This window comes from Oncorhynchus keta, chromosome 27 (genome assembly GCF_023373465.1).
Source record: "Oncorhynchus keta strain PuntledgeMale-10-30-2019 chromosome 27, Oket_V2, whole genome shotgun sequence".
Lineage (NCBI taxonomy): Eukaryota > Metazoa > Chordata > Actinopteri > Salmoniformes > Salmonidae > Oncorhynchus > Oncorhynchus keta.
In genome coordinates, this window is record NC_068447.1 from 5,315,187 (window position 1) to 5,332,686 (window position 17,500).

General features: G+C 45.1%; 1 protein-coding gene across 7 annotated transcripts in view; it reads left to right on the plus strand.

The window, feature by feature from the left end:
* Positions 1-17,500, plus strand: part of cables2b (Cdk5 and Abl enzyme substrate 2b) — a 282,031-nt gene that overhangs the window by 261,382 nt on the left and 3,149 nt on the right. For all 7 annotated transcript variants that reach the window (XM_052481306.1, XM_052481307.1, XM_052481305.1 and 4 more), the window contains 2 exons: positions 12,019-12,125; positions 16,691-16,895. In XM_052481306.1, coding sequence (XP_052337266.1) covers positions 12,019-12,125; positions 16,691-16,895 — 312 coding nt within the window. The remainder of the gene's footprint in view (positions 1-12,018; positions 12,126-16,690; positions 16,896-17,500) is intronic.

Consider the following 17,500-nt stretch of genomic DNA (forward strand, 5'->3'; position numbering starts at 1 on the left):
AAACACACACATAAACAAACACACATAAACAAACACATAAACAACACACATAAACACACACATAAACAACACACATAAACAACACACACATAAACAACACATAAACACATAAACAACACACACACACATAAACAACACACATAAACAAACACATAAACACACATAAACAACATAAACAACACATAAACAAACACACACATAAACAACACACACATAAACAACACACATAAAAACACACACATAAACAACACACATAAACACACACATAAACAACACACATAAACAAACACATAAACAAACACATAAACAACACACATAAACAACACATAAACAACACACATAAACACACACACACATAAACAACACACATAAACAAACACACACATAAACAACACACATAAACAAACACATAAACAACACACATAAACAACACATAAACAACACACATAAACAAACACACATAAACAACACACACACACATAAACAACACACATAAACAACACACACATAAACACAACATAAACACACACATAAACACAACACATAAACAAACACATAAACAACACACATAAACACACACACATAAACAACACACATAAACAACACACATAAACACACATAAACAACACACATAAAAACACACACACATAAACAACACACATAAACAACACACACACACATAAACAACACACATAAACAACACACATAAACAACACACAAACAAACACAACACACACATAAACAAACACATAAACAACACACACATAAACAACACACATAAACAACACACATAAACAACACACACATAAACAACACACACATAAACACACACACATAAACAACACACACATAAACAACACACATAAACAACACACATAAACAACACACATAAACAACACACATAAACAACACACATAAACAACACACATAAACAACACACATAAACATAAACAACACACATAAACAAACACATAAACAACACACATAAACAAACACATAAACAAACACATAAACAACACACATAAACAACACACAACACACACAACAAACAACACACATAAACAACACACACATAAACAACACACATAAACACATAAACAACACACATAAAAAAACAAACACATAAACAACACACATAAACAACACACATAAACAACAACACATAAACAACACACACATAAACAACACACATAAACACACACATAAACAAACACATAAACAACACACATAAACAACACACACACACACATAAACAAACACATAAACAACACACATAAACACACACATAAACAACACACACATAAACAACACACATAAACAAACACATAAACACACACATAAACAACACACATAAAACAACACACATAAACAACACATAAACACACACACATAAACAACACACATAAACACACACACATAAACAAACACACATAAACAACACACATAAACAACACACATAAACAACACACATAAACAAACACACATAAACAACACACATAAACAACACACATAAACAACACACATAAACAACACACATAAACAACACACATAAACATAAACAACACACATAAACAACACACATAAACAACACATAAACAACACACAACAAAACACACATAAACAACACACATAAACAAACACATAAACAACACACACATAAACAACACACATAAACAACACACATAAACAAACATAAACAACACACACATAAACACACACACACATAAACAACACACATAAACAACACATAAACAACACATAAACAACACACATAAACACACACACACACATAAACAAACACACACATAAACAACACACATAAACAACACACACACATAAACACACACACATAAACACACACACATAAACAACACACATAAACAAACACATAAACAACACACACATAAACACACACATAAACAACACACATAAACAACACACATAAACAACACACATAAACAACACACATAAACAACACACAAAAAACACACACATAAACACACACACATAAACAACACACATAAACACAAACACAAACACACACATAAACAAACACACACATAAACAACACACATAAACATAAACACACACATAAACAACACACATAAACAACACACATAAACAAACACACATAAACAAACACAACATAAACACACACACATAAACACACACACATAAACAAACACACATAAACACACACACATAAACACACACATAAACAACACACACATAAACAACACACATAAACACATAAACAACACACATAAACAACACACATAAAAACACACACACAACAAACATAAACAAACACATAAACAACACACATAAACAACACACATAAACACACACATAAACACACACACATAAACAACACACACATAAACAACACACATAAACAAACACATAAACAACACACATAAACAACACACATAAACAACACACATAAACACACACACATAAACAACACACACATAAACACACACACATAAACAAACACATAAACACACACATAAACAACACACATAAACAAAACACACACATAAACAACACACACATAAACAACACACATAAACACACACACATAAACACACACACATAAACAACACAAACACACACATAAACAACACACATAAACAACACACATAAACAACACACATAAACAACACACACATAAACAACACACATAAACACACACACACATAAACAACACACACATAAACACACACACATAAACAACACACACATAAACACACATAAACAACACACATAAACAACACACATAAACAACACACATAAACACACACACATAAACAAACACATAAACAAACACACACATAAACAACACACATAAACAACACACATAAACAACACACATAAACAACACACATAAACAACACACATAAACAACACACATAAACACATAAACAACACACATAAACAACACACATAAACACACACACATAAACAACACACATAAACAACACACACATAAACAAAACACACACATAAACAACACACATAAACAACACACATAAACAACAAACAAACATAAACAACACACATAAACACACATAAACAACACACATAAACAACACACACATAAACAACACACATAAACACACACACATAAACACACACACATAAACAACACATAAACAACACACAACACATAAACAACACACACATAAACAACACACATAAACAACACACATAAACAAACACACATAAACAAACACATAAACAACACACATAAACAAACACACATAAACAACACACATAAACAACACACATAAACAACACACATAAACAACACACATAAACAAACACATAAACAACACACATAAACAACACACATAAACAAACACACAAACAAACACACACACACAAACAACACACATAAACAACACACATAAACAAACACACATAAACAACACACATAAACAACACACATAAACACACACATAAACACACACATAAACACACACACATAAACAACACACATAAACACACACATAAACACACACACATAAACACACACACATAAACACACACACATAAACAAACACATAAACACACATAAACAACACACATAAACAAACACATAAACACACACATAAACAACACACATAAACACACACACATAAACAACACACACATAAACAACACACACATAAACACACACACAAAAACACACACATAAACAACACACATAAAACAACACACATAAACACACACATAAACACACACACACACACATAAACACACACACATAAACAACACACACATAAACACACATACACACACATAAACACACACACACAAAACACAACACACATAAACAACACACATAAACAAACACACATACATAAACACACACATAAACAACACACATAAACAACACACATAAACAACACACATAAACAACACACACATAAACACACACACATAAACACACACACACATAAACAACACACACATAAACAACACATAAACACACATAAACAACACACATAAACAACACACACACACATAAACACACACATAAACACACACACATAAACAACACACATAAACACACACATAAACAACACACATAAAACAACACATAAACAACACACATAAACAACACACATAAACAACACACATACATAAACACACACACACATAAACACACACACATAAACAACACACATAAACAACACACACATAAACAACACACATAAACACACACACATAAACAACACACATAAACAACACACATAAACACACACACACATAAACAAACACACACATAAACACAAAACACACATAAACATAAACATAAACAAACACATAAACACACACACATAAACAACACACATAAACAAAACACACACATAAACACACACACATAAACAACACACATAAACATAAACAAACACACACATAAACAAAACACACATAAACACACACACACACACATAAACACACACACATAAACACACACACATAAACAACACACATAAACAACACATAAACACACACACACATAAACAAACACATAAACAACACACATAAACAAACACATAAACAACAACACATAAACAACACACATAAACACACACACACATAAACATAACACACACAACACACATAAACAACACACATAAACAACACACAAACATAAACATAAACAACACACATAAACAAACACACATAAACAATACACACACACATAAACATAAACAACAACACACATAAACAACACACACACATAAACACACACACACATAAACAAACACACACATAAACAACACACATAAACAACACACATAAACAACACACATAAACAACACACATAAACATAAACAACACACATAAACAACATAAACACACATAAACAACACACATAAACAACACACACATAAACACACACACATAAACACACACATAAACAACACACATAAACAAACACATAAACACACACATAAACAACACACATAAACACACACACACACACAAAAACACACACATAAACAACACACATAAACAACACACATAAACAACACACATAAACAACACACAAACACACACATAAACAACACACATAAACAACACACACATAAACAACACACATAAACACACACACACATAAACACACACACACACATAAACAAACACACACATAAACAACACACATAAACAACACACACACATAAACACACACACATAAACACACACATACATAAACACACACACACACATAAACAAACACATAAACAACACACACACACACATAAACAACACACATAAACAACACACACACACACATAAACAACACACATAAACAACACACAAACAACACACACATAAACAACACATAAACAAACATAAAAACAACACACATAAACAACACACACATAAACACACACACATAAACACACACACATAAACACACACATAAACAACACACATAAACAACACACATAAACAACACACATAAACACACACACACATAAACAACACATACACATAAACACACACACATAAACACACACACACATAAACATACACATAAACAATATATGCAACACACATAAACAGACACACATATAAACACACATAAACAACACACATAAACAACACACATAAACACACACAACATAAACAACACACACAACAACACACATAAACACACACACATAAACATGCGCACATAAACACACACAACTAAACAACACATAAACAACACACATAAACAACACACACATAAACACACACATAAACAACACACATAAACAACACACATAAACAACACACATAAACAAACACATAAACAAACACATAAACAACACACACATAAACACACACACACACATAAACAACACACAACACACATAAACAACACATAAACACACACACATAAACAACACACACACACACACATAAACAACACACATAAACACACACACACACACACATAAACACACACATAAACAACACATAAACAACACACATAAACACACACATAAACACACACACACATAAACAACACACATAAACACAAACACACATAAAACACACACATAAACAAACACATAAACACACACACATAAACACACACATAAACACACACAAACAACACACATAAACACACATAAACACACACATAAACAAACACACACACATAAACAACAAACACATAAACACACACACATAAACAAACACATAAACAACATTTGACACATAAACAACACACATAAACAACAACATAAACACACACATAAACAACACACATAAACAAACACACATAAACACACACACACATAAACAACACACATAAACACACACACATAAACACACACACACATAAACACACACACATAAACAACACACATAAACACACACATAAACACACACACATAAACAACACACATAAACAACACACATAAACAACACACACATAAACAACACACATAAACACACACACACATAAACACACACATAAACAACACACATAAACAAACACACATAAACAACACACACATAAACAAACACACACATAAACAACACACATAAACAACACACATAAACAACACACATAAACAACACACATAAACAACACACATAAACAACACACATAAACAACACACATAAACAAACACATAAACAACACACATAAACAACACACACATAAACAAAACACATAAACAACACACATAAACAAACACATAAACAACACACATAAACACACACACATAAACACACACACACATAAACACACACACACACACATAAACACACACACACACACATAAACAAACACATAAACAAACACATAAACAAACACATAAACAACACACATAAACACACAGGCCTGGGGCATATCCCTTTTGTGTGCTCTATTAAACAACATGGCTACACACACTCCCCCTTCCCTACCCTGTCCTACCCTGTCCTACCCTGTCATGTCCTGTCCTACCCTGTCCTACCCTGTAATGTCCTGTCCTACCCTGTCCTACCCTGTCATGTCCTTTAATGTCCTGTCATGTCCTGTCCTGTCCTGTCATGTCCTTTAATGTCCTGTCATGTCCTGTCCTGTCCTGTCCTACCCTGTCCTACCCTGTCCTGTCCTGTCATGTCCTGTCCTACCCTGTCCTACCCTGTCATGTCCTTTAATGTCCTGTCATGTCCTGTCCTGTCATGTCCTTTAATGTCCTGTCCTGTCCTGTCATGTCCTTTAATGTCCTGTCATGTCCTGTCATGTCCTGTCATGTCCTGTCCTATCATGTCCTGTCCTACCCTGTCCTACCCTGTCCTGTCATGTCCTGTCCTACCCTGTCCTACCCTGTAATGTCCTGTCCTACCCTGTCCTGCCCTGTCATGTCCTTTAATGTCATGTCCTGTCCTGTCCTACCCTGTCATGTCCTTTTTTAATGTCCTGTCATGTCCTGTCCATCCTGTCCTGTCCTGTCATGTCCTTTAATGTCCTGTCATGTCCTGTCCTGCCCTGTCCTAAACCTGTCATGTCCTTTAATGTCCTGTCATGTCCTGTCCATGTCCGTCCTACCCTGTCATGTCACTGTAATGTCCTTCCTAACCTGTCCTGTGTCATGTCATAAACTGTCCTGTCATGTCCTTTAATGTCCTGTCATGTCCTGTCATGTCCTGTCATGTCCTGTCCTGCCATGTCCTGTCCTGTCCTGTCCTGTCCTGTCATGTCATTTAATGTCCTGTCATGTCCTGTCATGTCCTGTCCTGCCATGTCCTGTCCTATCCTGTCATGTCCTGTCCTGTCATGTCCTTTAATGTCCTGCCATGTCCTGTTCTGTCCTGTCCTGTCATGTCCTTTAATGTCCTGTCATGTCCTGTCCTGTCATATCCTGTTCTGTCCTGTCATGTCATGTCCTTTAATGTCCTGTGTCCTCTCATGTCCTGCCATGTCCTGTCATGTCCTGTCATGTCCTGTCATGTCCTTTAATGTCCTGTCATGTCCTGCCATGTCCTGTCATGTCCTGTCATGTCCTGTCCTGCCATGTCCTGTCCTGTCCTGCCATGTCCTGTCATGTCCTTTAATGTCCTGTCATGTCCTTTAATGTCCTGTCCTGTCCTGTCATGTCCTTTAATGTCCTGTCATGTCCTGTCATGTCCTTTAATGTCCTGTCATGTCCTGTCCTGTCCACTAGACAGGGTTCTAATCACTAGACAGGGTTCTAATCACTAGACAGGGTTCTAATCACTAGACAGTGTTCTAATCACTAGACAGTGTTCTAATCACTAGACAGTGTTCTAATCACTAGACTGGGTTCTAATCACTAGACAGGGTTCTAATCACGAGACCGGGTTCTAATCACTAGACAGTGTTCTAATCACTAGACAGTGTTCTAATCACTAGACAGTGTTCTAATCACTAGACAGGGTTCTAATCACTAGACAGGGTTCTAATCACGAGACAGGGTTCTAATCACTAGACAGTGTTCTAATCACTAGACAGTGTTCTAATCACGAGACAGGGTTCTAATCACTAGATAGTGTTCTAATCACTAGACAGTGTTCTAATCACGAGACGGGGTTCTAATCACTAGACAGTGTTCTAATCGCTAGACAGTGTTCTAATCACTAGACAGTGTACTAATCACTAGACAGTGTTCTAATCACTAGATAGTGTTCTAATCACTAGATAGTGTTCTAATCACTAGACAGTGTTCTAATCACTAGATAGTGTTCTAATCACTAGATAGTGTTCTAATCACTAGACAGTGTTCTAATCATTGGACAGTGTTCTAATCATTGGACAGGGTTCTAATCACTAGACAGGGTTCTAATCACTAAACAGGGTTCTAATCACTAGACAGGGTTCTAATCACTAGACAGGGTTCTAATCACTAGACAGGGTTCTAATCACTAGACAGGGTTCTAAACACTAGACAGGGTTCTAATCACTAGACAGTGTTCTAAACACTAGACGGGGTTCTAATCACTAGACAGTGTTCTAAACACTAGACGGGGTTCTAATCGCTAGACAGTGTTCTAATCACTAGACAGTGTTCTAATCACTAGACAGTGTTCTAATCACTAGACAGTGTTCTAATCACTAGACAGTGTTCTAATCGCTAGACAGTGTTCTAAACACTAGACAGGGTTCTAATCGCTAGACAGTGTTCTAATCACTAGACAGTGTTCTAATCACTAGACAGTGTTCTAATCACTAGACAGTGTTCTAATCACTAGACAGTGTTCTAATCACTAGACAGTGTTCTAAACACTAGACGGGGTTCTAATCGCTAGACAGTGTTCTAATCACTAGACAGTGTTCTAATCACTAGACAGTGTTCTAATCACTAGACAGTGTTCTAATCACTAGACAGTGTTCTAATCACTAGACAGTGTTCTAATCACTAGACAGTGTTCTAATCACTAGACAGTGTTCTAATCACTAGACAGTGTTCTAATCACTAGACAGTGTTCTAATCACTAGACAGTGTTCTAATCACTAGACAGTGTTCTAATCACTAGACAGTGTTCTAATCGCTAGACAGTGTTCTAATCACTAGACAGTGTTCTAATCACTAGACAGTGTTCTAATCACTAGACAGTGTTCTAATCGCTAGACAGTGTTCTAATCACTAGACAGTGTTCTAATCACTAGACAGGGTTCTAATCACTAAACAGGGTTCTAATCACTAGACAGGGTTCTAATCACTAGACAGGGTTCTAATCACTAGACAGTGTTCTAATCACTAGACAGTGTTCTAAACACTAGACGGGGTTCTAATCGCTAGACAGTGTTCTAATCACTAGACAGTGTTCTAATCACCAGACAGTGTTCTAATCACTAGACAGTGTTCTAATCGCTAGACAGCTGTCTCGGCCTTGTCTCTGTCGACAGGTGCTTTGGAGAGGAGTGAACTTCCCAGACTGTATGGATTGGCCTCTAGCAGACTGTCTACCGTGAATAAATATTTATAACCATAAATAATGTAAAGGTATATTTGACTAATATACAGTGTGCAGCAGTCCATTCATGCAAAGCTACCATTATTATTAGATACCATTATGGACTTTCTTTTATTGGGCCACATTTTATAACATTATAGAGAAATTAATGAATAGTTTCTCCCTCTCTCTCTCCCCCTCCCTCCCTCTCTCTCCCCCTCCCTCCCTCTCTCCCCTCTTCTTCTCTCTCTCCCTCTCCCCCTCCCTCCCTCTCTCTCCCTCTCCCCTCCCCCTCCCTCCCTCTCTCTCCCTCTCCCCCCCCTCCCTCTCCCCCTCCCCCTCCCTCCCTCTCCCCTCCCCTCCCTCTCCCCTCCCCCTCCCTCCCTCTCTCTTCTTCTCCCCCTCCCCTCTCTCCCTCTCCCCTCCCCCTCCCTCCCTCTCTCTTCTTCTCTCCTCCCTCCCCTCTCCCTCTCCCCCTCCCTCCCTCTCTCTCCCTCTCCCCTCCCTCCCCCTCTCTCCCTCTCCCCTCCCCTCTCCCCTCCCCCTCCCTCCCTCTCCCCCTCCCTCTCCCTCCCCCTCCCTCCCTCTCTCTCTCTCTCCCCTCCCCCTCCCTCCCCTCTCTCTACCTCTCTCCCTCCCTCCCTCTCTCTCCCTCTCCCCTCCCTCTCTCCTCCCCCTCCCTCCCTCTCTCTCCCTCTCCCCTCCCTCTCCCCCCCCCCTCCCTCCCTCTCCCCTCCCCCTCCCTCCCTCTCTCTCTCTCTCCCCTCCCCCTCTCTCCCTCTACCCCTCCCTCTCTCCTCCCTGTCTCCCTCTCCCCTCCCCCTCCCTCTCCCTCCCCCTCCCTCTCCCCCCCCTCCCTCCCTCTCTCTCTCCCTCCCCCTCCCTCCCTCTCTCTCCCTCTCCTCTCTCCCTCTCTCTCTCTCTCCCTCCCTCTCTCTCCCTCTCCCCTCCCCCTCCCCTCCCTCTCTCTCCCTCCTCCCCTCCCTCTCTCTCCCTCTCCCCCTCTCTCCCTCCCCTCCCTCTCCCCTCCCCTCCCTCCCTCTCTCTCCCCTCCCCTCCCTCCCTCTCTCTCCCCTCTCCCCTCCCCTCCCTCCCTCTCTCTTCTTCTCTCTCCCTCTCCCCTCCCTCCCCTCTCTCCCTCTCCCTCTCCCCTCCCTCTCTCTCCCTCCCTCTCCCCTCCCCCTCCCTCTCCCCTCCCCCTCCCTCTCCCCTCCCCCTCCCCTCCCTCCCTCTCTCCCTCTTTCTCCCTCTCCCCCTCCCTCTCTCTCCCCCTCTCCCCTCCCCTCCCTCCCTCTCTCCCTCTCCCCTCCCTCTCTCTCCCTCTCCCCTCTCCCCTCCCCCTCCCTCTCCCCTCCCCCTCCCTCCCTCTCTCTTCCCCCTCCCCTCCCTCCCTCTCTCTCCCTCTCCCCTCCCCTCCCTCCCTCTCTCTTCTTCTCTCTCCCTCTCCCCTCTCCCCTCCCTCCTCTCTCTCCCTCTCCCTCTCCCCTCCCTCTCTCTCCCTCCCTCTCCCCTCCCCCTCCCTCTCCCCTCCCCCTCCCTCCCTCTCCCCTCCCCCTCCCTCCCTCCCTCTCTCCCTCTCCCCCTCCCTCTCTCCTCCCTCTCTCCCTCTCCCCTCCCCCTCCCCTCTCCCTCTCCCCTCCCTCTCCCCTCCCCCTCCCTCCCTCTCTCTCTCCCCTCCCCCTCCCTCCCTCTCTCTCCCTCTCCTCTCTCCCTCTCTCTCTCTCTCCCCTCCCTCTCTCTCCCTCTCCCCTCCCCCTCCCTCCCTCCCTCTCCCCTCCCTCTCTCTCCCCTCTCCCCTCTCCCCTCCCCTCCCTCTCCCCTCCCCCTCCTCCCTCTCTCTCCCCTCCCCTCCCTCCCTCTCTCTCCCTCTCTCCCTCCCCCTCCCTCCCCTCTCTTCTTCTCTCTCCTCTCCCCTCTCCCCTCCCTCCCTCTCTCTCCCTCTCCCTCTCCCTCCCTCTCTCTCCCTCCCTCTCCCCTCCCCTCCCTCTCCCCTCCCCTCCCTCTCCCTCCCCCTCCCTCCCTCCCTCTCTCCCTCTTTCTCCCTCTCCCCTCCCTCTCTCTCCCCTCCTCCCTCTCTCCTCCCCCCTCTCTCTCCCCCTCTAGACGACAGTGATAGAGTACGTGAAGCCGTCTGATCTGAAGAAGGACATGAGCGAGACTTTTAAAGAGAAGTTTCCCCAAGTCAAGCTGACTCTCAGCAAGATCAGGAGGTATACTACTGTAGAGAGTGTGTGTGTGTGTGTGTGTGTGTGTGTGTGTGTGTGTGTGTGTGTGTGTGTGTGTGTGTGTGTGTGTGTGTGTGTGTGTGTGTGTGTGTGTGTACGGTCATTTCCATAGATGTTTTGTCTTTCTCTTTTCCCGACACCCCTCCCTCCCCCTCGCTTTCTTCAAATCAAATGTATTTATAAAGCCCTTCTTACATGAGCTCACAAAGTGCTGTACAGAAACCCAGCCTAAAACCCCAAACAGCAAGCAATGCAGGTGTAGAAGCACGGTGGCTAGGAAAAACTCCCTAGAAGGCCAAAACCTAGGAAGAAACCTAGAGAGGAACCAGGCTATGTGGGGGTGGCCAGTCCTCTTCTGGCTGTGCCGGTGGAGATTATAACAGAACATGGCCAAGATGTTCAAATGTTCATAAATGACCAGCATGGTCCAATAATAATGAGGCAGAACAGTTGAAACTGGAGCAGCAGCACGGCCAGGTGGACTGGGGACAGCAAGGAGTCATCATGTCAGGTAGTCCTGAGGCATGGTCCAAGGGCTCAGGTCCTCCGAGAGAGAGTAAGAAGAGAGAAAGAGAGAAAGCACACTTAAATTCACACAGGACACAATTCTCTCCCTCACCCTCTCTTTTCCCCCTCACCCTCTCTCTTCCCCCCTCTCCCTCTCTCCCTCTATTATATATATAATATTATATTAATTATTATTATTTATATACATATAGGGCTGTATGTCCAGGCGGTGTTAATGTCAAACCAACGTTAGTTTGTTAATTTCGTCTTGTAAAAACAAAGGGCATTTTCCAGCCCTATAACGCCAGGCTTGGTAATGTACCTGTCTTATATCAGCTTGCGCTCAGATGGACGGCTGGAGATATGTTTAGGCGTGTCCTAAAATGTCCTAAAATAAAAATGTCCCTAAAATGTCCTAAAATGTCCTAAAAATGTCCTAAAATTTCCTAAAATGTCCTAAAATGTCCTAAAAATGTCAAACATATGATCCAATGTGTTAATTTCAGGCAGCTATTTAATATTTCACCAAAACCTGGTTTTAGAGAACGCAGTTTGTTTTATCATGAATTTAGACAGCGGACAGCATCCTGTGCAGCCGTGACGCACACTACCCACAATGCACATAGAACAGGAGTAGCCTATTTTTGATGCCTGTATACTTCGTGTTTAGAAAGTGCCCCCTACCCCACCACCATTTTGTTTTATTTGATTTAAAACTAAGCTTCCTCTCCTCTCAAGGCTTCCCTTAGCCCTCCCTTAGCCCTCCCTTAGCCCTCCCTTAGCCCTCCCTTAGCCCTCCCTTAGCCCTCCCTTAGCCCTCCCTTAGCCCTCCCTTAGGCCTCCCTTAGGCCTCCCTTAGGCCTCCTTAGGCCTCCCTTAGCCCTCCCTTAGGCCTACTATAAGCCCTCCCTTAGCCCTCCCTTAGCCCTCCCTTAGCCCTCCCTTAGGCCTCCCTTAGCCCTCCCTTAGCCCTCCCTTAGCCCTCCCTTAGGCCTCCCTTAGGCCTCCCTTAGGCCTCCCTTAGCCCTCCCGCCCTAGGCCTACTATAAGCCCTCCCTTAGCCCTCCCTTAGCCCTCCCTTAGCCCTCCCTTAGGCCTCCCTTCCCTTGGCCCTCCCTTAGGCCTCCCCTTAGCCCTCCCTTAGGCCTACTATAAGCCCTCCCTTAGGCCTCCCTTAGCCCTCCCGTGGGCCTACTATAAGCCCTCCCTTAGCCCTCCCCCTTAGCCCTCCTGTAGGCCTCCCTTAGCCCTCCCTTAGGCCTCCCTTAGCCCTCCCCTTAGGCCTCCCTTAGCCCTCCCTTAGCCCTCCCTTAGGCCTCCCTTACTATAAGCCCTCCCTTAGGCCTACTATAAGCCCTCCCTTAGGCCTCCTTAGCCCTCCCTTAGGCCTACTATAAGCCCTCCCTTAGCCCTCCCTTAGCCCTCCCCTCCCTTTGCCCTCCCTTAGGCCTACTATAAGCCCTCCCTTAGCCCTCCCTTAGCCCTCCCCTAGGCCTACTATAAGCCCTCCCTTAGCCCTCCATTAGCCCTCCCTTAGCCTACTATAAGCCCTCCCTTACCCCTACCTTAGCCCTCCCTTAGGCCTCCCTTAGCCCTCCCTTAGGCCTCCCTTATCCCTCCCTTAGCCCTCCCTTATCCCTACTGTAAGCCCTCCCTTAGCCCTACTGTAAGCCCTCCCTTAGCCCTACCTTAGCCCTACCTTAGCCCTCCCTTAGGCCTCCCTTAGCCCTCCCTTAGCCCTCCCTTGGACCTACTATAAGCCCTCCCTTAGCCCTCCCCCCTGGGCCTACTATAAGCCCTCCCATAGCCCTCTATTAGCCCTCCCTTAGCCCTCCCTTAGCCTACTCCCTTGGCCCTCCCTTAGGCCTCCCTTAGCCCTCCCCTTAGCCCTCCCTTAGCCCTCCCTTAGCCCTCCCTTAGGCCTCCCTATAGCCCTCCCTTAGGCCTCCCTTAGGCCTCCCTTAGCCCCTCCCTTAGCCCTCCCTTAGGCCTACTATAAGCACTCCCTTAGCCCTCCCCCCTTAGCCCACCCTTAGGCCTACTATAAGCACTCCCTTAGCCCTCCCTTAGCCCTCCCTTAGGCCTCCCTTAGCCTTCCCTTAGCCCTCCCTTAGGCCTACTATAAGCACTCCCTTTGCCCTCCCTTGGGCCTTAGCCCTCCCTTAGCCCTACCTTAGCCCTACCTTAGGCCTCCCTTAGCCCTCCCTTAGGCCTCCCTTAGCCCTCCCTTAGCCCTCTCTTAGCCCTCCCTTAGCCCTCCCTTAGCCCTCCCTTAGGCCTCCCTTAGGCCTCCCTTAGCCTACTATAAGCCCTCCCTTAGCCCTCCCTTAGGCCTACTATAAGCACTCCCTTAGCCCTCCCATAAGCCCACCCTTAGCCCACCCTTAGGCCTACTATAAGCCCTCCCATAGGCCTACTATAAGCCCTCCCTTAGGCCTACTATAAGCCCTCCCTTAGCCCTCCCTTAGCCCTCCCTTAGGCCTACTATAAGCCCTCCCTTAGCCCTCCCTTAGGCCTACTATAAGCCCTCCCTTAGCCCTCCCTTAGGCCTACTATAAGCCCTCCCTTAGGCCTACTATAAGCCCTCCCTTAGCCCTCCCTTAGGCCTACTATAAGCCCTCCCTTAGGCCTACTATAAGCCCTCCCTTAGCCCTCCATTAGCCCTCCCTTAGGCCTACTATAAGCCCTCCCTTAGCCCTCCCGTAGGCCTACTATAAGCCCTCCCTTTGCCCTCCCTTAGCCCTCCCTTAGGCCTACTATAAGCCCTCCCTTAGCCCTCCCTTAGGCCTACTATAAGCCCTCCCTTAGCCCTCCCTTAGGCCTACTATAAGCCCTCCCTTAGCCCTCCCTTAGGCCTACTATAAGCCCTCCCTTAGCCCTCCCTTAGGCCTACTATAAGCCCTCCCTTAGGCCTACTATAAGCCCTCCCTTAGCCCTCCCTTAGGCCTACTATAAGCCCTCCCTTAGGCCTACTATAAGCCCTCCCTTAGCCCTCCCTTAGGCCTACTATAAGCCCTCCCTTAGCCCTCCCTTAGGCCTACTATAAGCCCTCCCTTAGCCCTCCCTTAGGCCTACTATAAGCCCTCCCTTAGCCCTCCCTTAGCCCTACTATAAGCCCTCCCTTAGCCCTCCCTTAGCCCTCCCTTAGGCCTACTATAAGCCCTCCCTTAGCCCTCCCTTAGGCCTACTATAAGCCCTTCCTTAGCCCTCCCGTAGGCCTACTATAAGCCCTCCCTTAGCCCTCCCTTAGCCCACCCTTAGGCCTACTATAAGCCCTCCCTTAGCCCTCCCTTAGGCCTACTATAAGCCCCCCCTTAGCCCTCCCTTAGCCCTCCCTTAGGCCTACTATAAACCCTCCCTTAGCCCTCCCTTAGCCCTCCCTTAGCCCTCCCTTAGCCCTCCCTTAGGCCTCCCTTAGCCCTCCCTTAGGCCTCCCTTAGCCCTCCCTTAGCCCTCCCTTAGGCCTACTATAAGCCCTCCCTTAGCCCTCCCTTAGGCCTACTATAAGCCCTCCCTTAGCCCTACTATAACCCCTCCCTTAGCCCTCCCTTAGCCCTCCCTTAGGCCTACTATAAGCCCTCCCTTAGCCCTCCCTTAGGCCTACTATAAGCCCTCCCTTAGCCCTACTATAACCCCTCCCTTAGCCCTCCCTTAGCCCTCCCTTAGCCCTCCCTTAGGCCTACTATAAGCCCTCCCTTAGCCCTCCCTTAGGCCTACTATATCCCTCCCTTAGCCCTACTATAACCCCTCCCTTAGCCCTCCCTTAGCCCTACTATAAGGACGGTTCAACAGCAGTGTGTCTTTAACCTGTCGTTGTTATGGCAGCCTGGTGGTTAGAGCGTTGGGCCAGTGGTCAAAAGATTGCTGGATCAAATCCTCGAGCGGACAATCAATCTCTCTGTCTCTCTCTCTCTCTCTATCTCTCTGTCTCTCTCTCTGTCTCTCTCTCTCTCTGTCTCTCTCTCTCTCTCTCTCTCTCTCTCTGTCTCTCTCTCTCTCTCTGTCTCTCTCTGTCTCTCTCTCTCTCTCTCTCTCTCTTCCAGTCTGAAAAGGGAGATACGTACGGTGGGTGATGACTGCGGACTGCAGCCGGTCACCGTGGCGATGGCGTTTGTTTACTTTGAGAAGCTGGTCCTCCAGGGACGACTCAACAAACGCAACAGGAAGTTGGTGTCTGCCGCCTGCGTGCTCCTCGCTGCTAAGATCAGCAGCGACCTCAAGAAGCAGGACGTCACGCAGCTCATAGATGTATGTGGATATGTGGGCTGTTTTACTGTGTTTTTCTTCATGAGAGCTTGTTGTTGGACGTTAAGCTCCTGGACTCAACTACCAACCTCCTCTCAGAGTGTTTTCTAATCCCAAGAACAGGCATTCTGGGAAACATTTTCCATTTGAGAAAAGTCATGTTGCTCTGTTGTTTACGGTTTCCTTTTGTTACCTGAGGCTGTTCCCCCCTCTGACCCCCATGGCCCCTCTGACCCCCATGGCCCCTCTGACCCCATGACCCCTCTGACCCCCATGGCCCATCTGACCCCATGGCCCATCTGACCCCATGGCCCTCTGACCCCCATGGCCCCTCTGACCCCCATGACCCCTCTGACCCCCATGACCCCTCTGACCCCCATGGCCCCTCTGACCCCCATGGCCCCTCTGACCCCCATGGCCCATCTGACCCCCCTGGCCCCTCTGACCCCCATGGCCCTCTGACCCCCATGGCCCCTCTGACCCCCATGGCCCCTCTGACCCCCATGGCCCCTCTGACCCCCATGACCCTCTGACCCCCATGCCCCTCCCCCATGACCCCCCATGGCCCCTCTGACCCCCATGCCCCTCTGACCCCCATGCCCCTCTGA